The 12,947-nt window shown below is 43.6% G+C and overlaps 1 protein-coding gene across 1 annotated transcript; it reads right to left on the bottom strand.

Moving 5' to 3' along the window:
• Window positions 1–2,462: 2,462 nt before the first annotated feature.
• Window positions 2,463–12,824, bottom strand: TCTE3 (t-complex-associated-testis-expressed 3). Its single transcript, XM_034765176.1, has 4 exons — window positions 12,734–12,824; window positions 5,263–5,481; window positions 4,213–4,371; window positions 2,463–3,613 (listed from the first exon to the last, which is right to left on the bottom strand). Exons 1-4 carry the CDS (start codon window positions 12,812–12,814, stop codon window positions 3,503–3,505), a joined length of 570 nt encoding a protein of 189 aa, XP_034621067.1. The 5' UTR covers window positions 12,815–12,824; the 3' UTR covers window positions 2,463–3,502.
• Window positions 12,825–12,947: the final 123 nt, after the last annotated feature.

Below are 12,947 nucleotides of genomic sequence, written 5' to 3'. Positions count from 1 at the left end.
CCTCGTCCGACCCCGTAGCGCCATCTGCCGGCCGGACCCGGAGCGCGCGCCCCTCGTGTGCTGCCAGGGCTTCGCGGGGCGCCCGTGGGCCTGTTCCCGAGTCTCCTCCTCAGCGCGTCTCCGCCCCCGCTGTTCTCCAGCCTGCTTCGCCTCTGCCCGCACCGCCGCCACCACCTGCCTCCCCCTCTCCTCACTTTTCTAGTTATCCCCAGATTCCGCTCCCCCGGCCGGGGAGCGCTAGGCAGAGCCCCAGTGGCCCCTGGTGGTTGTCCAGTCTCAGCCACGAGACAAGCCAACTCTCGTGAATGTATCGCCAGAGACTCGATTTCCAAGTAAAATTAAGCCTAACTCGGGCTCTCCTGATAGAACTCGCAAATGTCCAGATTGATTTATTTTTCGGGCCCCGGTTCTCCCTCTCCTGCCATGGGAGAGTTCTATTGCCAGATCACGCGAAGCTTAATTGTTCTTCCAAATTGCTGTCAGTCCCAGGCAGCAGTCCTGGGCGAGGCAGAGCACCTGCTTTCAGCCCCGTCCACTGGGGGCTCTCACTGTCAGCCCCAGGAGGAGGGGCTCCTGCTGTCAGCCCAAGAAGTGGGAGAGGGATCCCACTTAGGGCTGGCCCTAGGCCAAATGATGCCCCACACAAGGAGCGTCTTTGGCCCCTCCCCTCCTGCCCCCCTTTGTTAAACATTTGAATACTTTATTTTAATTGCATTTGTAGTCCATTTCACAGCTTTGATGCATGATGTGCATGAATGATTTATCCCTGTCATGTAAGGCAATAGTTTGCGTCCTAGGATCTGGAAGTCTGTATTTATTCATGCCATATATAAACAAATAAAAAAATTCATTTCCTCAAAGCTTATAGAAACTTTTTTTATTTTAAGAATAACTGAAATGTACTAACATCAAGAAATTGAATTGTGCACCAACATTGGGTGGACCAGTATTACATAATGTTACAGTAGGTGACAGCCTTAGAATATTAAAGTGTCAGCCAGTGACTTTTTATATATTTACATACTGCGCAATTTCTTCTCCATAAAAAAACAACACTTCTATGAAAAGAGAAATCTTTGAAGCTAATTTGTTCTACAGTGTTTTGTATAGAGAAAATATTGAACACATAGCCCCACCATACACTATACAAAGTTTGGATTCTAGCTTCACATCAGTTCCAATCATTAAAGGGTGGATTACCTCCTCCATGTTAAAGTATGACTTATATTACCATTCAAGTTGTTCAAATGAAGAACAAAATATGGATAAACCCTTATAGATAGCATTGAAAGATTTTTATCGGTAAATGTTGATTTCACTGTACACACACAAACTGACATAAAATATTTCCATCAACAATGGAAATTTATACAGGCAAAGTAATAAAAATGGTGCTTAAGAACTTAAGTTTGATTTAAGGATATTTACTTTATATATTTTGACATTATGTTGACAATGTGTTTTTATTGTTATAAAGATTGAACTTTTTAAATATCAACATTTGTTGTCATTAAATAATAATTTTCTGTCACCCCATAATTTCCTGCAACTGTGAAAATGTAAATCAATGAAAATAAAAAATGCTTAAAATCCATAATTTGGTGCAACTGTGAAAATGCAAATAGAAAAAAAGCTTAAAAATAAACATTGATAGTATCCATCAAAATTATAAAAAATTGAATTCTGCCAAGCCTACTTATAGAAAAGGCCCTGATTCTGCAAGGTCTTAAGCATGTGTGTATATTTGTTTACTCATGGAAGTAGTCCCACTGAGTTCTCTGGGACCACTCACATGTGCAAAGTTACTATGTATGTTAGCATTTGCAGGATAAGAATTTTATATATGTATTTATATTTACACATATGAATACTCCCATTGCTTAAGTGTTTACTGGATTGGAGCCCAAGTTTATTAAGCTTGAAGAAGCCAGCTGTTACCATGTCCAGGTGAAATTTCCATTCTGATGCTTTGTCTATGTAAGAAGTATTTGCTTTGTGGCAGGGATGGATGTAGCCTCCTGATTCAATGCATGCACTATACTAAACTGAAGAGGGGACAGGTACTGATGACCACCCACAGCAGCACACTCTGCCCAACACCACAACCCTAATGGGGAGGAGAAGTCCTGGGTGAGAGAAGGCAGGGGGCTTGAAGAGCAAGACAGCACTACACTTGTCCAGTAGTAGCAGTTCCTGTCCCACAGGGCTGGGCATGGCTCCCTGCTCTGGACATTGTATCCTGGTTCATGGGGTCACAGCACCAGGTCACAATGCCCAGAGCAGGGAATATGGCCCAGCCCCATGGGACAAGAGCCAGCACTGCAGGATGATTTCTACAGGTACAATTGAACCTATGAACCCTGACACTAAAGCCACCCTTGCTTTGTGGTATAAGGAATTAACTACAACCTTACATTACCAAGCCATCAGGCATTTTAACAGAAAATTAAACATGATCTGTATTATTTTGAAAACAAATACCATTTATTTTCTTCTAAATTGTTATGTTTGAACAACATCAATGAAATAATAGCGGATTTGAGTCAGTTAGGTTAATATAGCAGCAATTCTAACATTCTTTATAAATACTTCGCAAATTTTGTCTTAGCCATTCTTTTCAATATAAATGTATGTATTGTTGTCATTAACTGTCAATTACATATCCATCTCCTAAGATTTTAGGTTGTCACTGAATGGATTTTACAGCTCTTCTGGCTTTGTTGTCATTAGGAACCAGTCTGATGAAATGAAAAAAAGTAACTGAATCCAGTAAATACAATATATCAGCCTCCAGACTAAGGATTATAAAACAGTTGATGGTTTGTAATTTGGGATCCATCCTGGTATCAGTGAAGTCAATGACAACACTCCCACTGACTTCAACAGGAGCAGGACTGGGACCTTAAATGGAATGTTCCAAACTTCAAAATACAAAAATGAGAGTTTAACAGGCATAAGAAAAAACAGCTGGTTACAGTGGGGAAAATGTATTTAATCTAAGAAAAGCTTTTAAAAATAAGCCACATTACAGTGGCTTTCCTTATTACTAGATCTCTGAAGAGATTATTGCTGTGGAATTTGATGAATATGACAACAACTGAGAGTAAATACAATGTTACTTTTCTGTTTCGGAGTCACCTCAAAGAGTAGAATATTTCCCTTTTATGAACGGAATTGTCACTTGTAATATGTTGCAACCCCATCCTTTAGAATGTGCGAGGCCACATTCAGCACCTTGCAAAATGTGTTCTTAGCACCTGTCATAAATTCATAAACATAGCATTATGACAGATGTATATAGTATGCACTCACCCATACATATTTAAAAAAAAATTATAGACAAGAATTGGTAAAATTTGTTTAAATTTATGTGCATTTCAATGTATCAACTGTTTTTAACTTAACAAAGAAAGTGTTCTAAAATAACTATAACTTTATGAAGATTTTTGAACAATTATACAGAGTATTGTGATGATCGTTAACAGAGGTTGCTTTTCGAAAACTACTCATAGTAACAAGCCATTATCAAAGCCAATGAAACAAAGGATTCTGTTTCACATTTAGCTGAAACCCAGTTGTCCCTTGCAACATCCCAGACCCATCTGCTGGAGATCTATGGGGGAGAAAAGAACAAAGTACTATTAAATTGATTAAAAGAGCACAAGTCTTAAGGAAATATTTTTCAGATTAGAACTTTACAATGAACATGTAGCATTACATAGGTGCAGCTAGTTTACATTAATTTATTTAAAACAGTAAGAATGTATATAAAACTACAAATTAAAAGGAAATGAATGTTTTATTATTTATTGAATGCATTTTATTTTCCTTTAGAGAAAATTTACCTTACAAGCTCTGAAAATCTGGTAGTCACAAAATGTTGTTCAGTGATTTTCCTTATCACTTTAAAAATATCTACTGAAACATACACTGGGGCTAAATCTGTAATACTTACTCAGGCAAACCTCTTGTGTCCTCTTCACACTGACCAGCAGTGTTAGTCAGCCATGGTGAGGTGTACATGCTGCAGTCCATTGAGACAGAGCAGCTGAGCTTTCTCTGCACCTCGGAGCTCCAAGGGGTAGCTCACCCTAAAGCAATGCAGATCTGGACCACAGTGAATGTGGTGGTATGCCCAAGAGGCACAATAGGGCCCCAAATGTCTAACTCAGTTTGTGAAAATATTATGAGTAAATTAATTTGTCTACTCACTTTTATTGCCTGACCAGTCTTTTGCAAGATTAGGACTGTTACTACGTACTTATAGCGGTCAAAGCCCATGTCCTTGACAGCTGTTAATATTTCTTCTGAGATTGAATTACACAAGAAGCTACTAGTCACACCATTATACTTGGTTTCTTGAAGTCGCTGCTATCAAAAGAGTTTAAAAAAATTGTAATCTCCATCCTAACAAGCTTTTGTATAAAAAAATCTTACTTTTAGCTATAAAGAAAAAGGAAGTAAACTACTGGAATGTTTGTACACAATAGATGACGTCCCCAAATAAAAAGTTAATCATTTTTACTGCGAAACACTTTATCCGTCAAAATATTGAAATATTTCACTTTAAAACATTTTTAACAAATCTTTTAATTTTCTTTGAACTGAACAGAAGTGTACTTTTTTCCTTTTGACTCAGTTTCATGGAAAATAGTCTAGGGAGCATCGGTCTGCATATCCACAACACGTCTCCTGCACTACAGAGTCAATGGGATTAGTTCTTAGTTTTCAGGGTAAATAGTATAATTTCCCTGCTCTTTGGCAACTATATACTGTCTTAGTAGATTCTCCAGAGCAGAGTCCCTCATTCCACTTAACTTGATTTCAAATACGGCAATCAGACTGCTGTTAATAACACCAGAGGGACTCCACCAGGAATACTTTGCTCTCATGTCATGAAATGTTACCCGAATCAATTAAGGGAATAAAATTCAATAAATCCAAAATGTCCTATTATTTATTTTATTTTGGATAGTTCTCTGACCCTTTTTAATCTATTAACAGAAAAAAGATCCAATCCCGTAAGGAGCTGAAAACCCTCAACTTTCACCTTCACTCTGGTGCTCAGCAAGCACCCTGCAAAAGACATTCAGTATCTTACAGTATAGAGCCTGTGATGAGCATGAGGATGGACTTATGGATATGCTTAACTTTATAGTAACTTTGTAGTAACCCCAGGGCTGTCTTTGAGGGACTGGGGCCTAACAGTTACACTAAAATTAAATATCTTACATACAATTTAAACAAAAAGTATTACTCTACCGTTAGTATATGTTGAGCTTTGTTTCTTACTAAATGAGCCTGGAATTTCCTATATGGCTCCATTTTGTATGTATTGGCATATCTTATTTTTGCCATGCTAGTCTTCAATGTAAATATTTCACTTCTCCCAAACTCTGCAAACGATTCATCATCCATTGGTTCCATACCGTGAACTTCATGGCTTGAACTTCTCATTCTGTCTTTTACGATCTGTGTATACTTTTTAAAACAAAAGAAAAAATAAAGCTTGGTATTATGCTTTGGTATTTGATTGTTGAAAGTTTTCTGACACTTCAAAATGGTATCACTAGAGGGAAAGACTAAAATGTTGTTTGGGATCATCAGAAATATCTGAAAAAAACTAAACTGTGAATTGTTCACCTCTATTATGGATAACTGAGGAGTGTGCTAGTTATCTGATGCTCCTTCTGGGAAAAGGGCCAGAGGGATATCCTTTCACCTAAGCTCTGATTCTGCTTCCCCTGAAGTCTATGCAAATTTTGCAGTTGACTTCAGTGCAGGCAGAATTGGGTACTCCGGGGAGAAGAAACCCTTGATCAATCTGTCAATAAACCCTTTTCACTATCTTTCAAAAGTTTTAGAAAGCATAATCCCAGCCACTTATCTAAACACCTGTGTTACCAGTAGAAACTTTTCAGTACTGATGCTGATGTTGTATACAATACCAATATAATAAACGTTATAACTGATTTATTGATCTTTTATGTGATTATATTGTGAAAAACTACTGTACAAATTGCACTGCAGAGTTGCCTATATGTGGTGTCTCAATGACTTCCAGATAAAATTTGCTCAATTTTAAGCAGAAATGTATTTTTTTCTATTTGCAAGAACTAAAAGCTCAGTTTCGGATCTGTGGCACTCTGTGCCTGAAAGCAGCACCCTGGAACCCTCATATTCACCACTTTCATATAATTATGTTTTGTACAAAGTATACCTTGTAAGGTATCATTGTAAAAGTCTTGATCTGTTGAACATGAATATCCTGTTGGATTGTAAGTGCTACCATTGTATGGGAAGTTATGAATTTTTGTTATATGTGTGATACTGAAATATCTTGTGAGCTTGGGAACACCCACAACCAGCCTTTCAGGTATAACAATGGAGTAGCCAGACACTGATGATGGCCCACTGAGGGGAATCCACACTCACAAGGACTACCCCAGGAACTGTATACAATGGAGACCTCTCAGAAAGAGCACGTAGACAATGGAGACTGTTTGACTCGTCATAGTAAAGGATCTTTCCAGCAAGCTGGAAGAAATTATAAAAGAGGAGAAGTGACATCATCACTTGGCCTCACTCCCTCCCACAACTCAACACCTGGAAACACATCTGGAGGACAAAGACTGAACTGGGGAGGTGGTCCCAGGCTGGAAAGGAGAATCCCAGCTTGTGTATTAAGGAACTAATAACTAATTAAGGAGAAGAAAAACACTCAAATCTTTGCATTTATCCATGCACATAGCTATAGGGGCTAAGAAGACTGGTGTATGCCATAAGGTCTATGCCAGCTCTAGTAGTGCCTTATTAATAGGTAGTGCTCCCTACCCAGGGGCAGAACCCTGTAGAATGTCCAAAAGCTTGGGTTTTCTTGCAAAAGGTCTGCTTGAATGCCCAAAGCTGCAAGCATTCTTCTCAGAAGCTCCTGATGATATAGTCATCTAGAACTGGAGAAGTGTCTGGGATCATAGAATTATCAGGCAAGGAGGCGGGACGATTAACAGGAGCAGATGGATCCTCCTATGGTAAAATCAACTCCTAAGGCAATAGTTCCTCCTGATGCACAAGCTGGTCAGGGGGAACAGTGTCTTTCTGTATCTCCAAAGCAGGCAACTCCAGAAGCTTTGTTACCGTGTGCTCTGGAGAGCTTCCTCTAGTCTAGACCAGTGATCAGGCTCTGGACAAATGAGAGAACCCAGAGGCTCCAAAACAGCCCCAGGGAAGAGCACAGGGCATCTAGAATCAGCAAGAATTCGGCCACAGTGATCTATCCCTGCTGTCATAAGAGCTGTCCTCCTTCTGGAGGCAGTCTGCTAGTCTGCTAGACCATCTGTGCCTGGGAGGAGATGGTGAACTATTGGAAGACTCCAAACCAGTCTGTGAGGAGTCACCAAAATAGTCAATTGGCATTGGGGGTGCAAAGCCTGATGGGACTACTAGACAACTTGAATGATCTCACCCATTGTGAAGAGGACACCATTGGTACTGAAGTAAGTATGGTAGTCAGTACCATAAAGGCTTCACAAGAAGTTGATAGCACAGCATCTTGAGGTGGTGCTGAGAAAGACCCCATAGCCAGGACCATAGTAGAAAGTGGAGTCAGTACCAAGGAAGATGACCATAAAGATACCGAGAGTGTCAGTGCTGAGAATGTGTTGTTTCAGACTCTATGTGCCCTGGTATCAAAGTTGGCATCAGAGAAGGAGCCAAGCCCCCACCATGCTTCTTAGCTGGTACTAGTCAATACAACTAATAGTTTCTGCACTGGAGCTGATGACAAAGACAGGCCCAGTACTAAAGGAGGTGCTGACAAAGCAATCATCTCCTGAACTACAGGAAAGTCTGGAAGTGGAAGACAAAGCAAATCCTTTGCTGTCATAAGTTTGTGGGATTGTCGGTACCAAAGAGCTGAAACAGTGTGTGTTGATCCCAGACTCAACAGTTGTCCTGCAGAAGTGCCAGTCGATAGTACATTACTAAAGTCATCCCAGTGTGGTGCCAGGGAGTCACAGGTTGACAGCCCAGCTGTATGTTGGCTATTGGATGAGTCCTCCAAGGATCTCCTTATAGCCAGATGATGTTTGAGTCCTTTTTTGAAGAACTCTTCAACTTTGAGTGACCTCAGTCTAACTTGTGTATCTTTTTCTGGGGAGGTCCTGGAGAAGAACAATTCCTTCCTCCATGGAGAAGAGTCCAGGAGATCTATTGAAGAAAACTGCACACACACTGATAGCCAGCATGTGAGAAGACAAATGCTCCCCTGGGAGGCCAGGAGCTGACAGAGGCCTCATTGCCTGCTCTATCAGATGGTGCTTGAGATGCAGGAAATCTGTTCTTTTCCTGAACTGTGGCAAATACTGTACCTCTCCTTAATATGCCCCTCCCAGAGGCACAAAAGGCAGCCCATCTGCGGGGGGAGGGTACATTGTGTAAACACTTCAGAAGATGGGCAGTGATTAAAGCCCAGAGAGCACCACATAGCAACAGTGCCTAGCACTGAAACTGAAAGAATAAACTAACTAATTGGTACTAATAGCTAACTATTAAAGATAAAGGGAAAGCTAAACTAGCTAACTATGCAGATGAAAAAAACAGCGAGGTAAACCACATGGGAAGCTCCAAATCAGGCCACAGGTGGTGAGAAGGACCTGAGGGGGGCAGGGTGCTGTTGCCCTTATATAGCCTCAGGAGGAACCACGAAGATGTGCAGGGTCACATGCATTCCTGACAGTACTACTGCAGAAAACTCTTCAGCTGTGGTGTGCTGGGCATGCAGACACCTGAGCGAAATACATGCATGCAACATATTTTGAAGAACAATTTAATCAAATGGTGTTGCTATTCTGAAAACACATTTTTATAGTAAAACTCAATTTTTAACATGTTCAAAAAAAGATTATTTTGATGTAAGCAGAGTCAGGATGAGCTCTACCCTGACATCTGGTGGTGAATTATGGCGAGTGTGGAAAAGAACTCCAGGGGCTGATCTTGTTTGAAACAACAGCAACTCAAAGTGGTTACTTTGGCTGGTGTGGGATCCCCAGTTTCTCTGTTATTGGGGCAGGAAGAATAAAGTTTTGTTACCCTGATTCTGTGAATCAAGGCCAGTGGAACTGTTGTATGACAGAAGGACTGAGTGAGTCATTCACCATTACCTAAGTAGCATTTGCTTGTCAAGGGGCATGGGTTACAAAACCCAGTGAATTGAGAGAGGTTGGGGGCAGGTATTGGTACCTGGTGGTGTGGGTCCCTTTTGTGGGCCTGAAACACCAATTGCACCTCCTCCTCTCTCCACTGTTGAATGTCAGAGCTAACTTTGATTCCCTTAGGAGCCTAGTTACAGACTGCTGAGCTGAGTTCACTTTGGGCCAATAGTGCACCAGCACTGGGGCTCCCCTACTACTAGCTGAAATCACTAAGAGCTGAAATCACAAAAGAGCTAAAGCTATTTAAGAGCTGAGATCACTGAGGCTGTGTTAACTAGTGGGGGAGCCTGAAGCTATATTGCTAAGCTAACTTAGCTTAGCGGGGGCGAGCGGAGCGGAGCGGCTGGAGGAGCAGCTAGCAGAGCAGAGTAGAGCCTTGTGGGAGCGGCCCAAGGGACGGCTGGAACGGAGCGGAGCGGCGTGGCTCACAGGTCGGTGAGCAGAGCGGCGCGGCTCACAGGTTGGTGAGCGGAGCGGAGCAGCTGCCAGAGCAGTTCGTGGGACGGCAGGAGTGGGACTGCGGGTGGAGTGGAGCAGTTCGTGGTGAAGGCTGCGGTGGAACCCCACGGAGAAGCAGCCGGTTGGCCTCGGATCACGTAAGGTGCCCCTTAACACCCTGCTCACCCCTCCCCCTTTGAACTCTGGGGCTGCACTGATCAGGGACAGAGACTTTGGAGGGTTGTCAGACTTTTGGGACTTTTGTGATTCTTGGGTTGCTGGACCCAAGAGACTTTGGGATTGGTGGACTTTTGGGACTTTGGTGATTCTTGGGTTGCTGGTTTCAAGAACCAACGGGAGAGGACACGGCCCAATTTGCTGGGGTGGGTCTTCGCTCATGCTTTGGTCTATGAACTCTAGTTGTGGTGTTTTCCCAATTTAATGCTATGTCGTTTACCTCATGTTATTAAACATTTTCTGCTACACCGAGGCTCTGTGCTTGCGAGAGGGGAAATATTGCCTCTTCGAGGCGCCTAGGGGTTTGTGTAAGATTTTCCCAGGTCACTGGGTGGGGGCTTGAGCTGGTTCTGTGTCATGCTGTTGGGAAGGGACCCCTATGTACTGAACCCTGCCCTTGCTGCTATCAACTTGGCCTGGCAGAAGGGTTACATTGAGATCAATTTAGCTGTTTCCTCAGTCCCTAGCTCCAATTTCTGGTTGCAGGGATAGTTTAGGGTAGATAGAGTCATCATCTGCTTAATCGGGCAGCAGAATGGAACAAGCACCTGAGCAGAAAGTGTCCCAGCTGTTAGGCTGTGATGCTAAGAGGTGAATGAAAATATCTAAGAATATGGAGGACATACAGATATGCTGAAGAGATTAAGCACTTTCAAAAGACCTATAAAGATGTCCAGTCAGGGGCTCACAAAAACTTTCATTTAAGTCCTTGGAGAGAGGAAAGGACATTCTCTGAGTAGGTTACATGAGGCAATGTTAAAAATATCAGTGGCAGCCAGCAGCCTGTCTACACTAAAGCTCCCAACAATGCTAATACCAATTGCGCTGAACTATTGTTACCAATGTTGGGAAATTGTTAGAAATTCTCCTTATGCTGGAAGGGCCACTGAAGGAGGAGGCGAACCTAAGTCTTTTAAAGATCTCTGGCCAAGGACCAGTTTTACTCAGTCTTATCTTTATCATTCTCTGTACCAAAAACTTTTCAATGGTCATAAGTAAGTCTACTACTACGAAGAAATGCAATTACTAATACCATTTTACTTCATATTTGCTGTACTTTTGGCATTGTAAGTAGTGTTAGTAAATGTTATAGCAATCATTTTCTCTGATTGTGTTATATTTTAAGTGTGGTCCCTTTCAGAGCATCTCTCAAAAGTACATGACCCAATTTAGAACCAGTCCATTGTTGTGTATGGAGCTATTCTGACCTCATTGGCTGGGAAAACAGAATCAGATCCCCGAGCACAGAGAACTTTTGTTCCAAGACAAGCCAGTAACACTGTACCATTGTGAGGTAAACATGAAGGTCTATGGAAGATTCATGCTTCAAGGGTAAGTACTGAATGAAGCTGGCATTGAGGTGCTTAAGAGAGAAGCTTGCAGCATTGTCAACTTTTCTTTTCTTGAGTAACAAGATTTCAGAGGGTTCTGGAGCCTGTCTTGTAATGATACTAGAACCTCCAGCCCCCTCGTGAAGCTCAGCCCTGCCGAAAGCCAACAGTCTCTTCGCTACGGCTTGCTATTCTCACAGGAAGGAGCAAAGAACCCAGCAGTTCATCACAATTCTGCTCCCTTCACCTGTGAGAAACAGAATGGTGCCTCTGCTCCTCTTCCCACTCTCCACTATAGCACCTGGCCTAGGAAGGGACAGAGGGGGGTAAGGACCACCCCTGGAGCTGCCCCCATCCCAGCACGGGAAGTGGAATCCTGTTGCACCCCCCAAGCCTAAGGTGAATTACCCTAGGAAGAGCTGATATGAGGCTGCGGGGTGGTACAGAACTGATGGGAGGATTGCATGACAGGATTAATTTCTAGGCAGGAGACAGGCAGACATGGAAGTGAGAGTTCCTGCAACATGGGCCAAGATCACCCCATATATTTGGGACACTGGGCAAAACTAACAGTTATGCACACATCCTGGGGATCCGCAGAGTTAAAAAAAATTAGAACGCAGACCACAAAACCACACAATATAATTATTTTTTTTAAAGTCGTCACATTTCTGCAGGCCAATCTTGTGATTTCTTGGGCAGCCGCCCTAGATGCCAACTTCAAGTGGTGCCAAGTTGCTGTGCTGCTTTCCCCCCACCGCCCCTTTTTGCTCTGCTGCTGGCGGGGAGAGGGATGAAGACACAGTGTTTTCTTCCCTGGTTTGGAAAATGGCTAGGGCCTCTCCTGAATGAGGTAGAACAACCTGATGCGCGAGTGTGTGTCAAGTCCCAGAGGGTGGTGATACAGCAGGAGAAGGATTAGTGTGAAGGGTCTTATAAAAGACCAGGTTTTGATTAACACTGATCAAGCAGAGCAGACAGCTTATGGATCCGAACTCTTGGCCAGAGGCAGGTCATAACCTGCGATCAGGAGCCAAGCACAGTCCATGAGCAGTAGTGAGTCTCAGAGGAGCATCTAAATTAAGAATAGGAGGTGCAATGGACCAGCCTACATACCAGGAAGCAGGGGGCTGGAGATCAGGGCGCACTGACCCCTGCCGCAGCCCAGGCCCGCTCCCTGCCGCATGGAGGCGCCTAAGACATTTTGCAGAGCCGGAGGTAAGCTGGGCAGACAGGCAGGTGCGCTCTAAATAGGCACGTGCTGGAACCTCAGCCTCCCGCCCGCCCTGCGCTAAGAGGCAGGAGACGCCCATTGACTCCCTCTTCCCTCCCCCCGCCCCAGGAGGCTAATGGCAACTGATAGGCACTCAGAGCGCGAGGACCTGCGCCACAGGTGCTCGACCCGCCTCTCCGGTCCAAGCGCGTGCACAATTCCCCTCCCATCCCCCCCACCTCCACCTGACCACACCGTGGCCCAGCTCCCCAATCCGCGCCTGCGCACTGCCTGCTGCTCACGTTGTCTTTCTCGAACATGCTTAAACGCCGCTCCCCCTTCCCCCCCGAAGGAAGTTTCGACGCCTTCGCGTGTTTGTCCATGGCTTCCGCCCTGGCGTGTGGCGTCCCGCCCCTCGGTGTCTTCCCCCAACCGCCACTCAACGGCCACTAAGCAGTTCCAGCTTCGCGCTGCGCAGGCCTCGCTTAATCAGCAGCGCCAGGGCGAGGCTTTCCC

The sequence above is a fragment of the Trachemys scripta genome, chromosome 3 (assembly GCF_013100865.1).
Source record: "Trachemys scripta elegans isolate TJP31775 chromosome 3, CAS_Tse_1.0, whole genome shotgun sequence".
Taxonomy (NCBI): domain Eukaryota; kingdom Metazoa; phylum Chordata; order Testudines; family Emydidae; genus Trachemys; species Trachemys scripta.
The sequence above is the reverse complement of the archived record's forward strand: the minus strand, read 5'-3'. Positions and strand labels throughout refer to the sequence as shown.